At 39.7% G+C, this 24,873-nt stretch overlaps 1 protein-coding gene across 5 annotated transcripts in view; it reads left to right on the top strand.

Annotated features, from left to right (window-relative positions):
- The window catches only part of NNT (nicotinamide nucleotide transhydrogenase), a 43,643-nt gene that overhangs the window by 251 nt on the left and 18,519 nt on the right, over positions 1–24,873 (top strand). The window contains exons 1-15 of one of the 5 annotated variants that reach the window (XM_052670325.1): positions 223–354; positions 591–785; positions 6,889–7,118; positions 8,944–9,161; positions 9,539–9,626; positions 10,308–10,396; positions 14,273–14,460; positions 15,022–15,155; positions 16,793–16,984; positions 18,136–18,289; positions 19,178–19,339; positions 20,181–20,291; positions 20,672–20,817; positions 21,501–21,696; positions 23,296–23,529. In XM_052670325.1, coding sequence (XP_052526285.1) covers positions 635–785; positions 6,889–7,118; positions 8,944–9,161; positions 9,539–9,626; positions 10,308–10,396; positions 14,273–14,460; positions 15,022–15,155; positions 16,793–16,984; positions 18,136–18,289; positions 19,178–19,339; positions 20,181–20,291; positions 20,672–20,817; positions 21,501–21,696; positions 23,296–23,529 — 2,293 coding nt within the window. In that variant the 5' untranslated portion in view covers positions 223–354; positions 591–634. Of the gene's footprint in view, positions 1–214; positions 786–6,888; positions 7,119–8,943; positions 9,162–9,239; positions 9,323–9,538; positions 9,627–10,307; positions 10,397–14,272; positions 14,461–15,021; positions 15,156–16,792; positions 16,985–18,135; positions 18,290–19,177; positions 19,340–20,180; positions 20,292–20,671; positions 20,818–21,500; positions 21,697–23,295; positions 23,530–24,873 lie in introns of those variants that run through there. The other 4 variants (XM_052670324.1, XM_052670326.1, XM_052670323.1 and 1 more) reach the window with 4 other exon arrangements.

Raw genomic sequence — 24,873 nt, 5'->3', positions numbered from 1 at the left:
CCCTGCGCGGGAGCCGGGACTGCGGCGCGGAGCGAGCGGCTGGGCCGAGGTCAGCCGGGGGCCGCCGGGTATAAAATGTCGGCGGGAGGTGCCACTGAGGCGGCGGGACGCTGACTTGGCTGATTCGCTGCCTTTGCAAGGGCGCGCGGTGGGTCTGGGAGCGAAGCGCTGTTCACGGCCCTGTCCGGGTCGGGCGCGGCTCCTGCGCGGGGGGCTGCGGCCCTTCGGGGGCTCGGGCGGCGGCCCGGCTCGGTCTGGGTCCCGGGGGCGGTCGGAGCTCCTTGTTTAGAGCGATGGTCTGAAGAGAATGCGGTCCTAAGCCGCGGCATGCCAACGTGTGGGTCAGCTTGCAAGGTCAGTTCTGTCGTGTCCTTGTTTAGCTCGATAGTTTTACTCGCTTCCTCCTCCCCAGCTTTACTCTGTTACCTCACTTCGAAAAAGTTGATTTTGTGTTCCAGCTGGCAAGAAAAGGTAGAGAAAAATGACTGCTTTATGGCGGGCGGCAGTCCTTCGGACTTCAGCTGCTGAGTTTACATACCTTCTGCCTCCTGTCATTATTAACTGTCGCTTTGTTTCCCCGTGCGCAGCAGGGATTCCATACGTGGCAAGGAGTCGGCTGGGAGGTCGGGGCGACATGGCGAGCCTTCTGCGCGTTGCTGTCACTGGGTGCTCAGTGCCTGCTCTTGGTGCTGTGCTTCCACCCAAGGTACACTCCACAAAGATGCCGTGTTTGCGAATGTTTGGAACCCACCAGGCACTCTGGTCCCAGGCAGCCCTGAAGCCAGGTAAATGGCTGTTGCAAATAATCCCTTGTCTTAAAATTCATTTAGATATGTTAGCGCAGAAAAACCTTAATAAGGACACACTTAAGCCATGCTAGTGGCTGGCAGTTCAATTTTATGCTAGTTTACAAGGCTTTATATCCAAGGTATTTGTCTTTATTTTGAGTGCAGTGGATTCAAATACTCGTCAGAGGTAGGTGGTCAGAACTTCTGCTGACACAATGTTTCTCTCAAGCACAATTAAATGAATGTATTTCTTTATTACCAGCCTGAGTTCCTCATGAGTTTTGGTAGTGTGGCTCTTTGTGTGAATGTAGGGGGAAATACATCCCTCACAAAGGGAGCATCTGAAAGCATAGCTGCATGTACATATAAAGTCTTAAGAAAAATCATGACTTGTTTTTTCCATGAAACTGCTTTATGTTGCAGCACTCTGAGGAATTTCTGGACTGCATCTTTATGGTTAGGGTTTGTTGGTATGTTTAAATAGATTAAATAAATTCAACTTAGTGTTGGTAATGGACAAGTTCAGATGTTCTCAGAAAAAGAAAAGAAGGAGGGTAGGATTGGGGAGTCCTTGGTTCTAGTTTTTGAAGTGAGCGTGGTGTATGAAAATCTATTTCTTCTTTTTTTTTCTTCTCTGTCCTATCCTATATGTAGTCTGATAAGCAGAAGACTGGAGGTTATGTAAGACAGCTTTAATGGTATTTTTGACCATTATCTTGTACAGGTCATGTATCCCTGAAAGACAGTGGGGACCTTTCTTCAGTGCTAGTCCAGGGTCCTCAGTCTGAAGCAGATAAGGTGGAGAGCTAGGCTGATTGTGCATGCAGTGCACCATAGGTGCTGCATTATCAGGTCTTTTGGAGGCACAGAAAAGTAGAGGTGTTTTCTGTTTTGACAGCGAAGGGTGTAAGAACCATACCATAGATCTCATGCCATAGAACTCAGGTATCTGCCAATTCTGACAGTGGGTGTTGTGTTTGGAGTCCTTTCAAATAAGTGACATGGCGTTTGGGGCTTCTGAAAAAAATGTGTTGAGAGAAGATTGTTTGTTTATTCTGTCAGCTCCTGATAGTCAGTATTGCATACCTTTTTATTAAAGTTGTGTGGTAATTTTTTTTTCCATCTGACTGACAGTGTAGCAATCTGGAATCTATCAAAACTGATCAGAACATAGGATTATATCCCATTAATGTGTAATGCTTCTCCCACACCCCTCTTCTTCCAATTCAGTATTTAAATGTGAGAGGTGTCTGTCCATCTTATCATTGTAAATTGTCTCTTGGTTGAGCATATTAACCTGGGATGTAGGGAATGAAGTTCAGAGTTCTTTCTCAAACGTCCCAGGAAGGAGCTCTTGTTTTGGGATGGCTTTAACAACAAATTTGATTGTGAAATTGAAATATCTCTTCAGTTTTTTTGAGTGTGTCTATGGGGTTATTCTCTAGTTTTTAGGAACTGATTTCACAAAATGGAGTGAGAAATCTAATGGTGTAATATCTTTAAACACTCAGTGCTGTCATTTTTGACCTCTTGTAGAAGCTTCATTGTGTACTGTTTATAATATTTCAATGCAGTTGTTCAATGCTGAGAATTATGAGGGTTGATAAGTCTTCTGGTTGATAATTAAGCTGTCCTTATGTTTCATTTTGGTAACATGAGATTTGTCATTCAGTAGAGGGCAAATCAAGGATAAAACAGTAATTGAATGACAAATGACTAGCAGTAATGTAGCCTGTGTAAACTTCTACATGCTTTTGAAACAAACTCCGATAGCATATGAAGTAGCTACATTTTTTCTTAATTTTAGAAATTACGTTTGCTTAAACTGACACTTGGGAAAATTGACGTAATATTAAGTAGGTTAATTTCTTGTAAAAGAATAGCAAACTGTAATTCTTGTTGAGCCTGTAGCTATTCATTCCAGTTTCTCAGGTATGCTTTCATTTTGTCCCCGATATCTTATGTACAGGAGTAACAGCTGCCTTTGCAATGAGGAGATGTGGAGTCAGTTGAATAGTAGACTTTGGAGCATGGATATGTCTCATTATTATTTACTTTGCTACTATCTTCTTTCTTTCTCGGAAACATAGGGATTTTAATGCAGGAGTAAGCAAGTATTCCAGTTGCCAGCATCAGATGCTTCAGAAACAGATGCAGAACTTTTCCAAACCCTGGTAATAGGTGCTTATGGAGTAACTGGCTCTCATATTTCTTGCACTTCCAGATTGGTTTCACTCTATCTATCTTGGGATTATTGATGTCCTTTCAATTTCGATGTTTCCTTCTTAAAATTTTCTATTTTTTTCTAAGTCTTGAGTATCTTTTTAACCACAACAGTTCATTATTAATTCTGTAGATAAGGTACACATTATTCATAAACCACATACATTCTCCTAGCATTTTTTAAAAAGTCTCGATACTTGTGTAAGAGCAGGGCTCAAGTGTTTGTTTAATCTTCTGTATCATTCTTTTTTTTTTTTTGCCTACATCATATTGCTGTTCTTCGGAATTTGTCCTCGTCTTCAGAACAGGTGAGATGCTTTGTTTAAAGCTGACGGGGGAATAAATTTAGCATTTAGGCAGGTTTCATTTTGCTATCTCAGAAAATGTAGCTTATTTCTCCTTTCTCTTTTCTCTGGGACAGTCTCTGGTATTTTTTGATCCTGTTTTCTTACATGCTACTTCCTGAAATCAGGTTATGAAGATTTAAAAAAAAAAAAAAAAAAAAAAGGATTTTTTTTTCATTTTCTTCACAAAATATTCTGAACTTTCTTGATAGTTTTAATTTAGGATCTTCTTTTAACACTTGATTTGGATATGGAATAATCTAAGTGGAGAAGATTCTTTTATAATTCATCTTAATTGTTTGCCTTTTGAAACTTGGAGATCTAGATTTTATTTACCCAAAGTTGAATCTGTGCTTTGCACCTCTTCTCTTTACTCAATGGAGATTTTATTAAGAGGATGAAAAGGTATAGTAATAAGAGCAACTTACTTAAAATTACTTTATTCTTGTTGATTTTCTTAAATTCCAACACATATATGGGATACTAAGTTTCTAAGGCCTGTGAAAGTTAATGATTCTACTTTTGCAATTGGCAACATCCTTTTTGCATAGATTCTTCTTATCGAAAAAAGTATGTGCATCTCTTACTCAATTAACAACAAATTTATAATTTTCATACAAGTCAAAAATTGGTCAAGGAATCTGTAACTCCATTTGCCTATGGAAAATGTTAAGGGTGTCATAAAGCAGTAAGTTATTAAAACATATTTTAAATGGCTCTTAAAAAGGTTATCTCATGTAGAGGCCTGGAAACTTGGAAGCTTCATTCATTCAGCTTTAATCTGCAACAAAGCTAACAGAAGTAATTTCTTGAGGTGAAAACTAAATCAAGATCCTAAGTTTATAAATTGCAGACTTCAGCCTTTTGGAACTGATGACTTAAATGAAACTGCTAAATTCAAATCTGTGTTTTGTGTTGATAGTTGAGATTCCTTCAGATACTTTATTCATCATACCCTCACCTGAAGTTTTAGCACAGATCTTTGCTTTGCAGTTGTAGATGTCTGCTCATTTTTGTTGTTCAATGATGTAGTAGATCAGAGGAATCTCCTTGAAAAGTATCCTATTCCTTCTCTAGAGAAAGCAAACTGATGTCTGGTTGGTTCATTGTTCTGGTTGCTAGATATTTGGTAGTGAGACAGAGTAGAAAATAGGACAGAAGAATGGCACTTATTGAATGTTTGTCTCTGAAAGGCCTGGAGGAGGATGTAGTCTTCAGTGCTGGTCTGTGGTTGTTCTTCTTAATGGAGAGGGTGCAAATGTGAAAAATCTTTACCTGTGTTTATTGGATGCAACCCATCATAATGTTAAAGAAGGAAATGAGGAAACACATTTGTCTCATAGTATGTATTTGTGTCCCATCCTTCTGAGCCATTTGCTTTTCTGCTCTGCTATTCCACATAAATACAAGTGAACAAAAATAGAATGTAAGTATCACTTCTCATTCAGCCTTGAGTCTTAGCAGCTAAGAAAATACGTACACACATTTTTGAGAAGTGTATAAGCTTTTACTGAATGTTTGTGTGTCTTTAAATTTATAACCATCCTTCTGTTCTCTGTATGCTGTTATTTATTTCTTCCTCCATGCATATTTGTTCACTGCAAAACTTAAAACAGGTGAACAGGAAGGTAGCGTTTTAGTTCATATATTCTCAGGGCTTCATGAAAAGCTTTTTGCCTTCAGTCCTGGAGCTATTTATTTTCTGAAATCATTATTTTTTTTGTTATTTCAGTAAATTCCAATAGTTTCACTTCTGCTTTTAAAAGACGAGAGTTTACTTTCATTGAGATGATTTAGTGAAAATCATGAGCAGGGCGTTTAATTGTTGAATACTGAGGAAAAAAGATGAGGGAAAAGTTCTCTTCAGAGGCAAGAATAATTTGTATGAATGACAGCAACTGTCATTCATAATTATTACTAGTCATTCATAGTTGAACTGTCATTCAAGGTTACTGTATCTTTCAAGCGGCCAGTGAGGCAGTTATTGGTTTTAAAAAAAAAAAAAAAAAAAAAAAAGGGAAGTAAAGCAGCTCGTTGTATGGTTGTCTTCCATGGTGTAGTCTTATTGATTATATTGATTTATTAACTTTCTTTTTCCTAATGGATGAGAAGTACAGATAATTGCTAAAAATTCTTTCTTAGATCATTTAGTATTTTCAAAATGTTACAAACTGTACTATCGAGAGGATTTTTAACAACTGAAATTTTTATATTACACTTTCAGCCTTTGCAGTCCTAATTATTCTAAACCCATCAGTGACATATCAGAAACATCAAAATAATTAATTTCCTCAATGTTCTCATAGCATGAAGTGGTTTTGATTTTGTTTTGGTTGTTTCAATCTCAAACAAAAAAGCAAAAAGCAAGCCTTACTAAAACTTGCAACATGTTACTTACTAGTCTGGTACAACTGATGTGATAACATGCAGAGTATTGGTGGCCAATTTAAAAGTGTATTTGTAATTTGAGTCTTGCACATTTGACTTCTAGTATGAGTGCCTACTTAGGTTGCTGGAGCTACTTTTCATTAATGCGTATTCACTGTAGGCCTGTTTTGTATAAACCTAGGTTTAAATTCTCTGAGATATTTGTGAAAGCTGTTACAAACAGGACCTGGGTGCATACTATCTAACACAAACATGCGGCAGTGTGATATCTGATTATCCTGCCTGAGACTGTAGTTATGAATAATGTATATAAGCCATATAAACCACGATGGGAATCTGAAGAGTTTAGCTGTCAGGCGGGAGAGTACAGATTGTTCATGAACAAAGGTAGATGTTTGCAGTTTGAAACCTTAAGCTAGAAGCAACAGATGCAAGCTTCTGCAATTTTCTGATCATATTTAGTAAAACTTGCAAGAGCATTAAAGGAGGAGATAACATTGAAGAGAAGTGCAGTTGAACAAACCAGTTGGCTGTTATTCCATGGTTCTTAAGCTAGTGCTAAATTCACATTTTTAATTTTCTGTAGCAACTTTTAGAGTTGTACATCAGCCTTTCAATGATCTTTTGTGTTACGTTTGTCACATTTTAAATAATGACTGAAGACAACTGAAAGATGGTTTTGGTATACGTGTAAAAAAAAGTTAAATTAGAATGTATTTCAGCTGCTTTAACTCATTTATTTACCTCTCCACAGTGAAGTTAAAAACCCTCTAAAACCCTCTGTAGTCACATTGTCTTAGCCCGGTTAGAATGAATGATCACCGGGATAACACATGTTCTGTAACTGTAGAACTGTATGAAGTCTGATGGTTTTGAACCACAGTAAACTGTTGTTAGCACTGGGTGGATTGTACTTACTTGCTGGTGCCTGAAATAAAAAGGATGTCTAGAAAGTCAGTTTTATTTGAGGAAATGTAAACTGCACCACTAGAAAACAGTAATTCTTTTTTGCCATCCCTGAGGAGATGGACTACGTGTGATGTGTCTGCATGTCTCTGTACAATAGTGAAGAATGCCATTAATAGCTATTCAGTTATTTTCTGTGCAGCTGACGCTATCTTATCTTATCCTATCCACTCTCAAAGGAATCCCTTACAAACAGCTGACTGTAGGTGTACCCAAGGAAATTTTTGAGAATGAGAAGAGAGTGGCTCTGTCGCCGGCTGGAGTTCAAGCCTTGATTAAGCAGGGCTTCAATGTTGTGGTGGAGTCTGGTGCTGGAGAAGCCTCCAAATTTTCTGATGATCATTACAGAGAAGTTGGAGCAAAAATCCAGGGGACGAAGGAAGTCTTGGCCTCTGATGTGATTGTAAAAGTAAGTGCTTTGTTTGTATATTTCTTGCATTTGTATTGTGAAACTCACAGGTCAAACCTTTCTAATGGACTTCTGAAAGCTCAGTATATAAATTCCTTCAAAATCTTTTCATTTTATTTATTTATTTATTCTAATTTAATTCTGCCTCTATATCTTGCTTGTACAGTTACGATACAAAATTGGTAAACAGCAGCACTGAAAAATTTCTTACCAAGTTTTAACTTGGAGAATTTGTGTTTTATATAGAAAGGTTTACTAGTTCAACATACTAATCGGACAAGATTCATGCTCTAAAATACTTCTGCACTGAGATTATCAACATATAACTCCAAATTACTCTTCAAAGAGAGTTGCTTAGAATTTTGCAGATGCGGGTGTCTAAGTCCAACAATCACTCAGAAGCAGTGTATTTTAGAAGCATTTCTAACTAGAGTGTCAAGGACGACTGCTACAAGTGAAGTTGCTTCAGATGTGTTAGGCTTTGCAGAGTCCTGAGAGAAAAAATAGATCTTAATCACATTGAGGCTTTCTTTAAAGTTGTATTCGAAGTTGTACTGTCAGGAATGAATATGGTGTTTCTCACAGTTTGTGAACAGCTATCTTAAGTAGGTTTGTTTATAAGAAAAGTGGTAAATTAAACGTAAGTGGTAATTAAATATAAACAGATCAAGGTAATTATCTGCTGGACTTCACGCTTGAAATTTCCTATATCTGATATGTTAGTGACCAGCTCAGAATAGCCGGTTGAGCTTAATTAAAACCTATATTTAGACATTTTGTTTGAAAATGGCTGTTTTTATAACAGCTGCGTGTAATTGCTGGTTAGAAGCAATGGGTGCATTGGTTTTTGAAAGTATGTCCTGACTGTTGTTGCTCTATCATCCATTTGCCTGGAGCTAATTCTAATAAGTCACAGAATGGCTTAGGTTGGGGGGATCTTCAAGGTCATCTAGTTCCAACCCCCTGCCACAGGCAGGGCTGCCACTCACCTGATCAGGTTGCCCAGGGCCGCAGCCTGGCCTTGAACTCCACACATGGGGCACACGCAGCTTCTCTGGGCAACCAGTTTAGCACCTCATCACCCTCTGAGTAAAAAATGTCTTCCTAACATCTAATCTAAGTCTCTCCTCTTTTAGTTTATAGCCATTTTTCATTGTCTTGTTCCTATCAGACTGTGTGAAAAATCAGTCTGCTCCTGCTTGTAAACTCCCCTCAAGTGCTGTAAGGTTGCAGTGAGGTCTCCCTGGAGCCTTCTCTTCTCTAAGCTCAAAATGCCCAACTCCATCAACCTGCCTTTGTAGGAGAGATGCTCCAGCCCTCTGATAATCTTTGTGGCTCCCCTCTGGACCCACTCTAACTGCTCTGCATCGTTCCTATACTGTGGGTCTGAGAATTGGATGCAGGACTTCAGATGGAGCCTCACAAGAACAGAGCAGAAGGAGAGTTGGGCAGCTGTCTCTGCTGCCCATCCCTCCTTTGATTCTGCCCAGAAGGCCTGCTGTATCCATGCCTACAAGAGCACAGTGCTGGCTCATGTCCAGCTTTGAGTTCATTAGGACCTGCAAGTCCTTCTCTGCAGTGCTGTAGTCAATGAGTTGGTACTCATATTTGGGATTGCTTTGTCAAACCTCATTAAATTCTAATGTTCCCACTAAATGTACTGCAGCTAATAAGTACAGTTACTCAGATTAGTTGTGTGAACAGTCTTTGATACACTTCCCTCCTTGTGTACATTGTGGACAGGGATGAACAAACTGCAAGCTAGAAGAAAAGAAGTGAATTGTGCACTGGTTAGTTTGGAAACTTCTCTCTTTTTTTTTTTTAGGTGAGAGCTCCTATGCATAATCCAGCCTTAGGTGTACACGAGGCAGACCTTTTTAAGACAGCACCTACCCTGATTAGTTTTATCTACCCAGCACAAAATCCAGACCTCCTGAAAAAACTTGCAGAAAAAAGAACTACTGTCTTGGCTATGGATCAAGTTCCACGGGTCACCATTGCTCAGGGATACGATGCACTTAGCTCCATGGCGAACATTGCTGGGTATGAAACGTTTTATTTTGTTGTTGTTGTTACTGTTGTTAATAGAAGACATAATTGCAGAATGATGTGTATTTTCAGGTAACTCTGCTGATGTTAACTTGGTGTCCAGTCACCCATTCCAGGACGGATATAAAAGCAGATGTGATGAAAGAAATAGCAAGGTTAAGCACTTTGCACTGAGCTGTGTATATCCAAAGAGTTAGATCATCTTTTTTCTGAATGTGTGCTTGCTTGCTTAAGTGAGCTTTCTGCAAAGTAGTAAATTTTCTTCATTCTGTGCATGCTGTAGGCAAATGTGTGTCCTTTTGATGGCTGTTGTGAATGGAACTGTAGTTAGCCTGAGAAAATACTGAAATGTGTTCTTCCTTATTCAACAGTTACAAAGCTGTTGTACTGGCAGCAAATCACTTTGGTCGGTTTTTCACGGGTCAGATCACAGCTGCTGGTAAAGTTCCTCCAGCCAAGGTATGTGCAGATGCTGTACTAGTATGATGTTTGTGAACACAGTTAACCACTGCTGAAAATTGTGAGAGTCTTTTTTCTTTCATTGAGACTAACTGTAGAAACTTCAGAAAACCTGTGTTACTATTTCCATTTAGGTTTTTGCTGATTGATTATAGTGGGTTTTTTGTGGGGAAAGAATAGAATAATTCAAATTTTATTCACGTTTGCTTAGTTTTGAACTTCAGACTAGATATACATGTTTTGTTTTGTTTTTTTTTTTTGACAGATTGGAAAAGGCAAGTATGCAGGTAGGAGTAATCAGAGATGTTGAGATGTTTGGTGTGCTGAAGTCTTTGCTCAAATTCCAGTTTCATTGGAATTGTAGGTAGACTGTGGGATGAAGATACATTAAATTAAAAAACTTAGAGGAGGAATGGGGGAAACCATCTAGTTACATGAATTATTAGCCACAAATGAGTTGACTCCCAGATAACTGAAGCTAGGAGTTAAATCTTTTAAACTTAACATTTACAGGGCAACTTTACTGAAGCAATTCTTGGTTCTATGTCTTAAGGTAAATCCTTGAAATGACTGCGTATAACGGAGTTTATCTGCTGTTATGAAAGTGGCACATTGTTGCTTCTTTTCTAACCAGTTCTACTTCTAGGTTTTGCTTTAATCTGGATAATGTTGTCATTTTAGGTTTTGATCATTGGAGGAGGAGTTGCTGGCCTGGCTTCTGCAGGAGCAGCTAAATCAATGGGTGCAGTGGTTCGTGGTTTTGATACCAGGTGGGTGTTTGTGAGAAAAGTAACAGTAATCTAAAACTATTCTAAGTTAAAGCATTGTGAAGCAGTATTAAGTGGAAGCAGTTGTTCTGCATTGAATGACAATTCTTATCCTAATGTTTTTTATTCCTACATTGTTTATTAATCTTTTTATTCCTCCAAAGATCAAAACTTTCAAAGATCTCATTAAATCATTCAGCGCTTTATGAATCAAAAGTTGTTGCTTTATGGAAATGATAAGGCTATCATGTAATGTAACATAAATTACAGTTGTACAGGATAACTCTTAAAAACAATTTTCCTTATGAAAAACAGACTTTTTGGTATTTTCCCCTTCACAGATTAAATACAGAGTCATGAGCTATGGAATGTATGCCACCTATCTTTCAGAAAGCACAAGTGATGAATAATTGGCTTGGAGGCTGGTGTCGAGCCAGAGAGTTTGGGTTCTTTGATCATGGGGCAGTTTACTCGGCCCCTGGCCTGTTGTCTGTCTATGGAACCCACCTATCTCAAAGGGGGCAACGAATACTAGCGCAGGAACTAGCGAGGCGTATTGAAAGAGCTTTAAACTAGCTATGAAGGGGGAAGGGCTCTCAAGAGATGAGCCTCTCTAGGGGAATGAGCATTCTAGGGGAACGATGCTTGAGCTGGGGGTGAGGCAGATGACTCGTCTGAAATGTCTATACCAATGCACGCAGCATGAGCAACAAGCAGTAAGAGTTGGAAGCGATTGGGAGTCAGGCTAATTGTGACCTTGTTGCTATTTCCGAAACATGGTGGGACCACTCCCATGACTGGAGTGCTGTGATAGATGGCTATAAGCACTTCAGAAGGGATAGAGGAGGAAAGGAGGGTGGTGGTGTGGCCCTTTATATTAAAGACTGTTTCAAGGTTGAAGAGGTTGGGGCTGGGAATGATAGAGTGGAGTGTCTATGGGTAAAGATCAGGGGGAAGGCCTGTAGGGGTGGCATCTTGGGGGTCTGTTATAGACCGCCTAATCAGGACGAAGAGTTGGATGAGGCATTCTATGAGCAGCTTGCAGAAGTCATGCGATCGCCAGCACTTGTTCTCATGGGAGACTTCCCTGATATATGTTGGAAATATAATATAGTGCAGAGGAAGCAGTCCAGGAGGTTTCTAGACTGCATGGAAGATTGCTTCCTTACATAACTGGTAGGAGAACCTATCGGGGCGGTGCCCTGCTGGACCTGGTCTTTGCTAACAGGGAACGAGTGGTGGGAGAAGTGAAAGCTGGGGACCATCTTGGGCAGAGTGACCACAGAATTGTAGAATTCTCCATTCTTGGGGAGAAAGAGTGGTCAAAAGAGTGACCAGCAAACCTACCTTCTTGAACTTTCAGAAGGCTGACTTTGATCTGTTCAGGGCACTTGTAGCACGGGTCCCTTGGGAGTCGCTTCTCAAGGGTAAAGGGGCCCAGGAAGCCTGGACGCTCCTCAAGATGGAAATCTTAAAGGCACAAGAACAAACTGTCCCTGAGTGCCCCAAGGCGAGCCGTAGGGGAAGATGACTGGTGTGGATGAGCCGGGAATTACTGTTGAGACTTAGGGAGAAAAAGAGTCTTTGTCCTCTGGAAGAAGGGACAGGCTACTTGGGGAGATTACAGAGAAGTAGCTAAGGTATGCAGGGAGGAAGTTAGGAAGGCGAAAGCCCAATGTGAACTCAGGTTGGCCACTGCAGTAAAAGACATAAAAAATCCTTTTATAAATATATCAACATCAAAAGAAGAACCAAAGATAATTCTCATCCTATACTTGATGCAGCAGGGAATGTGGCCACTGAGGACAAGGAGAGGACTGAGGTCCTCAATGCCTTCTTCATGTCTGCCCTTAATAGCCAGATCAGTTATCCTCTGGGCTTTTTATGCCCCAATCTGGAAGTCTGGGATGCTGCTCATAATATGCCCCCAACAATTCAGGTGGAGACAGTCAGAGAGCTCCTCCATCTGGACTGTCACAAGTCCATGGGACCGGATGGGCTGCACCCTCGTGTGCTAAGGGAGCTGGAGGGGGTGATTGCCGAGCCGCTCTCGGCCATCTATCAGCGCTCCTGGTTAACTGGTGAGGTCCCAGAGGATTGGAGGCTTGCTGATGCGACTCCCATCTTCAAGAAGGGCTGTAAGAAGGATCCAGGGAACTATAGGCCTGTTAGCCTGACCACGGTACCAGGAGAAGTTATGGAACAAATCATCTTGGATGAGATTGCATGTCATGTGCATGGTGTCCAGGGGATCAGACCCAGCCAGCACAGGTTCGTGAAAGGCAGGTCGTGCTTGACCAACCTTGTCTCCTTCTATGACTGGGTGACCAGTCTGGTAGATGAAGGAAGGGCTGTTGATGTGGTCCACCTAGACTTCATCAAAACCTTTGACACGGTCTCTCACAGGCTTCTTCTGGGGAAACTATCTACCCGTGGTCTGAACAGGTATACACTCCTTTGGGTAAGGAACTGGCTAGACAGCTGTGCCCAACGGGTCGTGGTGAATGGAGTTAAGTCCAGCTGGCAACCCATTTCAAGTAGTGTCCCCCAGGGGTCGGTACTGGGGTCCATCTTGTTCAATATCTTTATTGATGACCTAGATGAGGGATTGAGTGCACCCTCAGCAAGTTTGCAGATGACACCAAGCTGGGAGGTGGTGTTGATCTGCCTGAGGGTAGGGAAGCCCTTCAGAGGAATTTAGACAAGCTAGATCGCTGGGCTGAGGTGAATGGGATGAGGTTCAACAAGGCCAAGTGCTGGATCCTGCACTTTGGGCACAACAACCCCATGCAGTGTTATAGGCTTGGGGACAAGTGGCTGGATGAGTGTGAAGAGGAAAGGGACCTGGTGTTGGTGGATGCTCAGCTGAACATAAGCTGACAGTGTGCCCAGGGTAGCCAAGAGGGCCAACGGCATCCTGGCCTGCATTAGAAATAGTGTGGCCAGCAGGAGCAGGGAGGTGATCATCCCCCTGTACTCAGCACTGGTGAGGCCGCACCTCGAGTATTGTGTTCAGTTTTGAGCACCTCACTACAAAAAAGACATTGAGGCCCTGGAGCGTTTCCAGAGAAGGGCAACAAAAGTGGTGAGGGAACTGGAGCACAAATCTTATGAGGAGTGGCTGAGGGAGCTGGGATTGTTCAGTCTGGAGAAGAGGAGGCTCAGGGGAGACCTCATTGCACTCTACAACTTCCTAAAGGGAGACTGTGATGAGGAGGGGTTTGGCCTCTTCTCCCAGGCAGCAAACAGGATCCGAGGAAAGGGCCACAAGTTGTATCAGAGGAGGTTTAGGTTAGACATAAAGAAGAACTTTTCCTCTCAGAGAGTGGTCAGGCACTGGAATGGCTGCCCAGGGAGGTGGTGGAGTCGCCGTCCCTGGCAATGTTCAAGAGGCGTCTGGATGATGTGCTGCATAACGTGGTTGAGTGCTTGTGGTGGCAAATGGTGATGAGGAGGCGGTTGGACTAGATGATCTTATTGGTCATTTCCAACCTTGTGATTCTATGATTCTATCTTACACATCTAACTTTGGTCTATAAGCTAGTACAATTGAGGCAAGAGAAATGAGTGAACAGATGCAGTCAACAGTTAAGTTCCCAGCTCTGATTCTATTTTTGGAGAACTCTGCTGGTAGTACAGAAAGCCTGCCTGTTTGACTGCCTTCATTCCTCAACCAAGAGTCATCATTAGGGATCTAAATTTACTGATGCAAATTACCTAGAATAAGCTTTAGATTTCTTGTCTGAACTGTACTACTGCTTCTGTGCACTGAAACAGATCAGAAATGTCGTGGATTGAGCTACTTCTAAAAATGGATTTCCATTTTTGTGTTTTATATATATGCATTTTTTTTTTCCCCTCTCAATTTTTTCTTCTTAGGGCTGCAGCTCTGGAACAGTTTAAGTCTCTTGGTGCTGAGCCCTTGGAAGTAGACATAAAGGAATCTGGAGAGGGTCAGGGTGGTTATGCAAAAGAAATGTCTAAGGAGTTTATTGAAGCTGAAATGAAACTCTTTGCCAAACAGTGCCAAGATGTTGATATTATCATCACTACAGCACTTATTCCAGGTATGGAAGACTTATGTATTCTCTATGTGAACGTACCTTTTCTCTGATGAATACCTGTGTTTAAAGGAACTATTTTTTTCTCACAAACTCAGTCTTTGGCTCAACAACATCATGTTTTCTTATTTGTAGAGAGTAGATAGTAATAATGTAAATAGATGAAACTCTCTTGTTTACTACATCTCACCTGCTTCTGTGCACTGAAACAAGTCCAGTTGAAGCAGCAGTGTCTTTTATGATTAAAATGCAGTGAGACAGTGCTTAGGTTTCAATGCTCTACATTATGTAATGTCAGTCTTTTAATAGCTTATGATGTGTTATTTCCTTCTCTCCCTCTCCACCCTCTGACTTGAATTGTAGGATTAGATGTTGTCTGTTTACTGAGTACTTACTTTATTTATATGCTAGGGAGCAAGATATTTATATAAACAAATCTTCTGACATTTCATTGTAGGTATTAATTAAAAATGTTGTTTCAAGTTTATAGAGATAGCACAGGAGAACCTGCTCCTGAGCTTTACAAATAAAAGCTGTATTTTTTTTATTGTCATCCTGTCTAATCAGGTAAAAAAGCTCCTGTCTTGTTTAAGAAAGATATGATTGAATCTATGAAAGAAGGTTCAGTTGTTGTGGATTTAGCTGCAGAAGCTGGGGGAAACATTGAGACAACAAAGCCTGGAGAACTGTATGTTCATAAGGTGAGCATCATGTGTGCATCATTCTCTGTTGTGTGAATTCACATTTGTACTATTTGATGAAGTGTATGCTGAAAACGAGTAGCTGCTGTCTAGACTTAAGTAGTCCTTTATGCTTGCATTTGATTGTGAGTCATCTATTTCTTTAATAACTTGAAGATTTTTAAAGAAACAAATGCAGTTGTGTAGTAGTAATTAGGCTGGTAAGTAAAGAAGAGTTAGTTTTCCAAGACCAATGGTTTGTCTCTGCTTATCTGAGAGTGTGGTCAACTATCTTTGTCTTCATCTACCTAGAGACAGCAGTAGCAATAGCTTTTTGCACTTGTTCATTGCTTTGTATAACTAGAGGTTGTAACTGGTACAGCTAAACAGATTCGGACTTTGTCAGTGTTTATATCAGTGCAGTCTCTGGCTTAGCTTAACATAATTTAAACTTCAGGAAGTCTCACTAGCATGAATGTATCTCTCTTAAAGTATCCGAACGACTTGTTACCCAAACAAAAGTAGCATTAAATTAAGTAATTTTGACCTAAACTGAATTAACTACTTTTTTTTTGGTTTAGCTCCAATATTCTTTGCCTCTGAGTGCATGTTTTCTATTCATATGTTTTTTTTCTGTTTTGTTGTTTAGTACATGCAAGAAATCTACTTACAGATACATGTGTTAAAGCTTAAAGTAGCACACTTCCAAGTTTGTTATTTGTTAATATAAAGGCATAATACTGTTTTGTGCTGTATCTGTACAGGCCTGTATGGGTATAACATGAATAACACATTGTATTTGGCTTTTGATTTTCTATGACTTTTGAAGTTGTTGCTTAAGAAGTGAACTTATAGTGTGTAGGATAGAAATAAAAAGATACTTGCATGAAGAATTTATATGGGGCACTTTTAATCAGAAGTACAGTACACTAGCACTGAGCTGTGGAAAAGAGCAGCAGTGCAGAACTACAAGCAATGTGCAGAGCATTGCATCAAGGGCTAGAGTTCTTGGAAGTACATATGAATCTTAGCTGTAGCTTGCACAAGCAGTATTTTAAGCACGAGGGATTTATGCTAGCTTCCATTCTCCATGTCTTCCAAAAGCTCAAGAGCCTGACAGCCAAATATACTCAAGTTTGCTCTTGAATAGTTGTGGATACACTGCACAATTACATAAATGCGAACTTAAGCATATTTCCTGCACAGTTTAGTAGCTCTGAGAAACCTCCTTTTGCTTCTTTGTTAGCTATAAGCATGCCTCCAGTATGCCTTCAATAAGGACTGAGATAATGCCAAATGTTGGGTAGGATTAATCTGTTATCAGGTTGATTTAAGAGGCAAAGAGTGGTAGGAGTACGGAGAAGATAAGCTCTTTTACCAGTATGTCCTCCTCTCTTTGAAGGCTTGTTGCTAATAGCATTTAATGTGTTGGATTTAATCTCATTGAATTGCCTAAATAACTTTCGTTAAACTAATTATGTTAGATTTGCAAATAATGCAGAAGAAATGGAACTATGGATATGTGAAATGAACTGTGAACTAATGAACTATGGATATGGAAATGAAAATATGGATATTTCCAGAAGGCTGTGTTGGAAGAGATACTGCTGCTTTAGAGACTGAACTAGTGCTTAGTATTTTGCTTGAATCTCTTTCAGGGTGTTACACACATTGGCTACACAGACTTGCCGAGCAGAATGGCTACTCAGGCCAGTACTCTGTATTCCAATAATATTATCAAACTTCTAAAGGCTATTAGTCCTGACAAAGAGAACTTCTACTTTGATCCAAAAGATCAGTTTGATTATGGTACTCTGGATCATGTAATTAGAGGCACTGTAGTAATGAAGGTAAGTCAGTAAACGTTCCTATTTTAGCTTGTGAATATGTATTTTTGTTTATGTGTCCTGTTTCCTTAGAATGCATTCAGAGATAATGCATACTGATAACCTTCAGAGGTGGTTTGCTGGACAGCATAGTTAGTCATGTTTGTATTCAGTTGAATATTCCTCTTGTATTTTTTTTGTGAACAAACCTCTTTGCTTCTTTTCTTGTTAAAGCAGATTCCTAACTAATCTTCTGTTGGAAAATAGGAAAACTGTTAAATTTGTTTTCATGTGGTTTAAAAAAAAAACCCAAACAATTATTTAAAACATTTTTGTAACATTACTACAGAACCAGAAGACTTTTTTTTTTCTTAAATACGTGTATTTTCTTCATATAACTTCAGAATTAAAAGAACAAAAACACATCAGGAGAACCTCAGTAGAGGTTGAACTAGGGGAGGAACTAGAATATTCAGGATACTTTCAGGTCAATTAGGAAATAATAAAAACTGCACATGGGCTAGTACGGGCTCTCCTTATGGTATGCAGAACACATTAAGCTCTGTTAGGTATGTAAGAGGTATCCATTTCTGTTGAGCTTTTCTTTTATGAGATTACCAAGATTTTGCCTTGCATATAAATATCTGCTTTAGAAGAAGCTTATGTTGCTGTCAACTCTCAGACCATTGAGGGGATGTGTAGAACTTTTAGATCTGACAGCTTCAATAATTGCTCTTCCAAGGACATGAGAACAGGAAGAAATGTAAGACATATGTATGTGACCTTTCTGAGCTCTAGGCAGATTGTGATTACAGTCCTGATCTGTAGCAGAATTTGCTAGACTCCATTTTATTTTGGTTAAGAATTTTCCATTTAAGGAGCTTTCCCTCTTTATTTTGGTTACTGCTTTCAAGACATAAGCTTTGTGTCCATCTGGCGTCCATGGCCGCCATTACTAAAGCATGTTGAAAAATATTTGAACCAGCATGGTTAATTTAGTCAGGATGTGCTATTCCTCCAGCTTTGTAAACTTCTAATGTAGAAAATGGAAAATATTTCCGTGTCATGGCTCTGAGTCGTTAAGCCTTCACAGAGTTACGGAATTAAGAACAGTAGACTCTTCTATCTATAGAGCATCCAGTATGTTAGAGTTAACTATAAATATCTGTTATCAGGATGGCAAGGTGATTTTTCCAGCACCTCCACCAAATAACATTCCCCAAGGAGCCCCTGTGAAGCCGAAGACTGTAGCGGAGCTGGAAGCAGAAAAAGCAGCTACTATTACACCTTTCAGAAAAACTATGACTAGTGCGTCTGTATACACAACAGGTAGGCAATTTCTGGAGTTGGAGAATCACTGTAGAGTACATTGTAGAGTAGATTTGGCTAATATTTTTAAGTGACTCATCACCTTACTCATTGAATTTAATAATTGACTCAGAGAGCATTTTGGTTGGCTGGTGTATCTAGTGGAAAGTTAGTAATGTGTGATTATCTTTTTTGAGAGGAGAATAACATTCTAGAAACTTAACCAGAAGTATTAACACTTCAAACGACATTGACTTCATGCTGTGTGCGTGTGTGTTGCTTTCTTATTTAAATATCAGTGAAGCAGTTAAATTTCTGAAGGTCTCTTGCTTGGGATTATATATATATTTTTTTTTTTCAGCAGAATAAACTTTAATATCATTATTTTCTTTAGTCTATAATGTATTGTGTAAATCTTCAATATCAACAGTCTTCCTTTAAGTATTGGGCATAGGACACTGTCTTGACAGGCAAATATTAGCTGTTCCTGTCATTAAGTGTCTTTATCTTGTGCTCATCAGAATTTCTATGTAAGGTAATTAATGAATTGATTATTCTTAAATTTTACCTCTGTTCTTCATGTTTTGTGCCTAATGAGTAGTAATGCTCTCAGCATGATTATTACTATTTTTGTGTGAAACAGTGGATAAACAAGAGTGTTAAGGTAGAACCTTATCCCAGCATCCTCATCTGCATTGATAACACAAACATCCATGTTATGTTTGTTATTTTCTCTTTCAGAAGAAAGCTGAAGAGTCTTGTCGAAGATAATCCAGCATATACTGAATGAAGTCTGTGCACAGAACTTCATTTTGCTTTTAGCTAAAGACTGGACTCCTGTTGTGCAGCGTTTACGCGTAGGAAACCATTTGAAAGTTATTGAAAAGTTTTACTGTGCTTCTCTTCTAGGTCTGGCTAGCATGTTAGGACTTGGTATTGTTTCTCCTAATAATGCTTTCACTCAAATGGTGACAACATTTGGCCTAGCTGGAATAGTGGGATACCATACAGTATGGGGTGTGACTCCTGCTCTTCACTCTCCACTCATGTCAGTGACTAATGCCATCTCAGGTAAGTAGCAGTCATACAGCTACTCGTTCTCTATTTGAAATAGGAACAACTCCTTTGTGAACTTCAGACAGAAGTGTGTTGATTTGCCTTTTGAAATGCCAAAGAGTATAGTACTGCTTTGCATCTCTTTACTTATATGAATTGCAAGGATGACTGAAATATACAATTCCCAAAAATACTTACTTTTTTCTTTCTCAAAAGAAAAACAAATGTCATGTTCTAGTCCTTTTTTTTTTTTGCTGTTGTTGTAACAAACTTTTAATTGTTAAGTCATCTTGGGGTGCTGCAATCTCCCCTTCCATGCAACATTTCTTTTCCTTCTTATCTCCATAGTGTTGCCCTGAAAATAACTTATCTTTCTTATTTTCTGCTTTTCTTCATTTCCTCTTCTCGAAATATGTACTTTAGAGCTGAATGAAAATTTCTAATGGGGATCTGTAGGATTGGTGACGTTATAAATATTTCAGATAAGGAGAGGGAGAGAAGCTATCTGTGTCTTCGTGACAGACCCCAAATCTGATCTACTTCGACCTTTGAAAGCAGTTTCTTTATTGAACCCATACTCAGAAGCTGACTGTACACTTGTCTCACTGTATCTCAAAACTATGTTCACATGCTAATTATTTTTTTTAGAAATATGTTTGTATTTTTTAATAGAAGATCATTGTTAATTTAAGATCATTGTTTAATTTAAAGATGGCAGTCTTTGTTTAAATGCTAATATGTAGAATAAGGGTTAGAATTTCAGTTCATTGGCATATGACAGCCGAAGGGAAGCTTTCTATAGATATAGAATCTTATAAATTTCAGTAAAGTTTTTTTTTTTTATTCTTTTGAACAGGACTAACTGCAGTTGGTGGGCTGGTATTGATGGGAGGAACCTATCTCCCTGAAAATGCTCCACAAAGTCTAGCAGTTCTTTCAGCCTTTATCTCTTCAGTGAATATTGCAGGTATGAGTTATAACCTTTTTTTTAAGGATAACTTGCAGCACTCCTGTAATTCTTCTGTTTCTTTTTACCTTTAAGTGGGTAAACTTGGGATGGAAATGTAAGCTAGACTGTAGGCTATCGTCAGCATGGAGTATGAAGACAGAGCAAGTCCTCCAAGCTTTCAGACTTCTTTTTTTATGAATTCCCTCCAAACATTAAAAAAGACAACAGCATCTAACCCTGATTGCACCTTTATTTCCAGTCTACTTACTTTCGGAAATTAATAGCTTTGTGTGGTAATATGATTTAACCAAGTACTTCTCTTGTAGCTTGGCACATACTGAGTGTCAGATTCGATTTTTTTTTTTTTTTTTTAAATTGTTGATTTCTTTTTTGGCTAGGTGGGTTTCTAGTTACACAGAGAATGCTGGATATGTTCAAACGTCCCACAGATCCTCCTGAGTACAATTACTTGTACCTACTTCCTGGTGGTGTATTTGTAGGAGGCTATGCAGCTGCTCTCAGTGGTGGCTATAGCATTGAACAGGTAAGAAGATTACCTGAGGCTTAGCTCCCTGTTCCCAGTGTGATATCTTCTTCAGTACTTACTCTGTAGAGATATAAATTGGAAATTAGTTATCAGATTTTTACCAGTTCCATATTTTCAGAAGGCCCATCTGAAGTTGATCAACTTTTAATTACTGATTCTACTGATTTTAAAGGCTTATTATTTTCTCAGGAGCTGCAAGTAACTTGTTATTCATTGGGTGACTACTGAAATCTACTCTGTGCTCTAGCATTGAGTACAGTTTTGAGCACTTTACTGCAAGGACATAAAACTATTAAAGAGCATCCAATGGAGGAATATGAAGATGGTGAGGAGTCTGGAGGGCAAGGTGTGAGAGGAGGGGCTGAGGTCTCTTGCTTTGTTCAGCCCAGAGAAGAGCAAAATGAGTGGAGGTCTCATGGTGGCCTCCAGCTTCCTCATGAGGGAAGCAGAGGGGCACATAAACTTGTAAGACACAGAGAAAATTTTAATAAACAACACATTTTAATTGGTCAAAATCACATCTCTTCAACACATTTTCAGTCAAGACTTTCAGTTAGGCACAAGCCATCTGATGTTCTATAGAAAACTGCCATGCTTTATAGTAATAAGAAAGTTCCTGATAATGTTATACACTTTGTGCCTCTACTTGATGCATGCATATCAATGTTCTTGTTTTAAAGATGATGTATCTGGGCTCAGGCTTATGCTGTGTTGGTGCCCTGGCTGGTCTGTCCACCCAAGGAACAGCTCGTCTTGGAAATGCTTTGGGAATGATTGGTGTTGCAGGAGGTTTAGCAGCAACTCTAGGAGGCCTTAAACCCTCACCTGAATTGCTGGCTCAGATGTCAGGTGCAATGGCACTTGGTGGCACCATAGGTACGTATGTTATTCTCATGAATACAGTACTTGCCATTTACATGAGCTCCAGATATAACATACTTTGTGTAGGTCAGGTGAATTGACTGACTGTGGTTGTTTCACTTTCATGGATAACTGAGCTCCACCACAGGGCTCTCTTACGCCTCCTCAAAAGAACAGGAGAAGGAAATACACTGGAGGACTCAAGCACTGAGATAAGGACAGAGATCACTCACCTGTTATTGTCACAGGCAAAACAGATGCAGCACAGAGAGATTAATGTAATTTATTGCCTATTGCTAGCAGACCAGTGAGAACTAAAACTAAAACACTCCACTTCTCCTCCTGAGTGCTACAGGGAATGGGGGCTGCAGTCAGCCCATAACACTTCATTTCTGCTATTCCCCCGTGGTCACTCTTTGCTCTTGCTGCAAGCAGTCTCCCTCCCACTGGATGTCACCCATCCGGAACAGAACCTCATGGGCTTCCCACAAACTGCAGCTCTCCAAGCGCTGCCCCACTATGGCTCCGTATCTTAGGGCCTATCCATTAGGCCCTGCTCCAGCATGGCAATGCACAGTGGCAGCTCCCCCAGCCCACCTGCTCTGCTGCAAGCTGCAGCTCTGGCCTGGGGCTACTCCTTTGTGGGCTCTTCACAGGCTGTGGTCTCCTTCAGGCTACATCTGCTGCTGCACTGTGGCTGCAGTTGGAGATTTGCTCCGTGTGATGCCTGTGGGGCACGGGGCCATGCTGCTCCACTGGAGGCCTCTTTTGGCTTGAGGGATGTAAAGCTCCGTGCCTGAAGTACTTCCTGCCCTCCTTCTGCACTGACCTGGTATCTGCAGGGCTGCTTCTCTCAGCTAATCTCCCAGCTGCTGATGCGTAGTAGTTTTTCCCTTTGCTACAGTTGTTCTCCAAGATCAAACCCAGTGTTGTTCATGGCTTGGCTCTGTCTAGTGTGGGGAGGAGACAGCTTTAGCAGGGGGATTGGATGTACATGGTCTTTGGAGGTCTCTTCCAACACCTATGATTCTGTGGCTCTGATCTGACATGAGGCAGCTGTGAGCGTGTACCTGTAGAACACTGCTGGCTAAACATTGCTACGTAAGTCCAATTCACTATCTTACATCTATTACTTGTTCATGTTATTTTGCAATTATTTGAATAGAAAATTACAAGTCCCAGGGCATTTATTAATGCTGAGATATGATAAAGAATGGGGAGACTTGTGGAAAGCAGAAGAGTGTCATTTGTGTTAGGGAATGTGAGCATGCAGTAAGTAGTGGGTGAACAGTCAGTTGCTGACTGAATGCTGCCAGATTACCTTTTTCAAACTGAGCTTTTTTCAGAAAATACTGAGTTTCAGAAAATACTGAGTTTCTCAGTACTTAATGAAGCATCTAGAACATGTGATTTAATCATCTTCCAGCTTACACAGTGTACTTACTCTGCAGTGTAAATGCGTACAGCTTTCAACTGTCACACTCAGCAGTAGTTTTTTTCACGATAACAAATGTGTATTTACTGTGTATTTATTGCACAGTGCAGTGATGCATCAACTTCTAACTTCACAGATTGTGTTCTTAAGAGTTCCCTTATGTTTTTAACTCTCAATAGGTTTGACAATTGCTAAACGCATCCAGATTTCAGATCTGCCTCAGCTGGTAGCTGCTTTTCATAGTTTGGTTGGTTTGGCTGCTGTGCTCACCTGTGTAGCAGAATACATGATTGAGTATCCTCACTTTGCTACGGATCCAGCTGCAAACCTTACCAAGATTGTGGCGTACCTTGGAACGTACATTGGAGGAGTGACTTTCAGTGGCTCTCTTATTGCTTATGGAAAGCTGCAAGGTGAGACTCTCCATTCAGAGCTAAGTATTTGTTAAAGAGTTTTTTTTTTTTTCCATCTGGATTTAGCTTTGACATAGATCAGTGTGTAACTGGAAAGAAAGCTTGTTTATTTATGTTGGATGTGCTGTTTTCTTTTTAATTCAATTGTTGCTTGTTTACAACTTTATTTATGAATGGTTTCCTTTCAGTGCTTGGGCATGTTACCTGTATTAATTTCCAGTTCTTACAAGCTTTCATCACTTCATCTTGTCTGGAAACAAAGTGTTACTTCAGAGTGTTAAAACAGCTGTACCTGAAGTAATTTGTTGTTCTCTTGAAGTTCTCTTTTCAATCCAGAATGGCCATTAAAAATGTTATATAATCACAACTTTGCCTTTCTGCATGGATAATTTCATTTTATGTTTCTTGATTTAGGATGCAATTGTAATATTTATGAAATTTTGTTCTTAGCATTGCAGTCTTCATTTAGTTAGGTAGTTTTGCAATGTAAGACTTCACTATTTATCTACCATGCCAATTCCATACTCCATGCCTTTTAATGTTTTAGTGTTTTAAATTAAACACACACTAACTTCTGATTCGTGTGTGTTTGTTATATTTATTTTTTGTTTTATAAAGACACAGCTTTTGAGAGATGGATAATGATTGTACCTAAAAGCTTCCAGCCAAGAGCTTCCTATTGCTAATCCTGAATACTTACTAATTTATTCTGAATTCTTCCTCTTCTCCATCTCTGTCCCGTCTTCACATGCTCCCACTGATGGTACATATGTCCTTGGTGACTTCACTGCCTTTTTTTTTTTTTTTTTGCCTTCTATTTTCAAGCTGAATAAATCAACATCATCACAATAAGCTTTTCTGTACAATTAAACTAGGTGTCATAGGTCGTGTCATAGGTGCTTCCTAGTCCTGAATGCGTCAGTTCTTTTTTTCTTGAGACACTTGGTAAGTAATTATGGAAAGCAGAAGTAACTTGCGTTATTTTTAGTCTTTGCTTTGGTATTTAAAAAAAAGGAAAAAAAAAAAAAAAGTCACAAAAACAGAAGCTAAAAAACAACTGAGAAACAAAACACAAACTATGGTAAAAATAAGGATACGTTTGTCATTTTGAACTGAATCACAGAAATACCCCAGCCTTTTTTCCTTTCAAGTCTCTGTCAGCGTGGGAAGCTGTGGGAAGTCTATGTAGCTGAGGATATTGGTGAATTTAAAGCAATTGAAAGCAGGATTATGTGTGGTCATTTGTTTGTAAGCACACAGCTCTGGAGAGACTGATTATACCTGTAGTAAGAAATTTTAGGTAGGAGCTTCACAGGAAGCTCTGTAATGTATGGCATGCACAGG

The sequence above is a fragment of the Tympanuchus pallidicinctus genome, unplaced genomic scaffold (assembly GCF_026119805.1).
Source record: "Tympanuchus pallidicinctus isolate F22 unplaced genomic scaffold, pur_lepc_1.0 scaffold9, whole genome shotgun sequence".
NCBI lineage: Eukaryota > Metazoa > Chordata > Aves > Galliformes > Phasianidae > Tympanuchus > Tympanuchus pallidicinctus.
The sequence above is the reverse complement of the archived record's forward strand: the minus strand, read 5'-3'. Positions and strand labels throughout refer to the sequence as shown.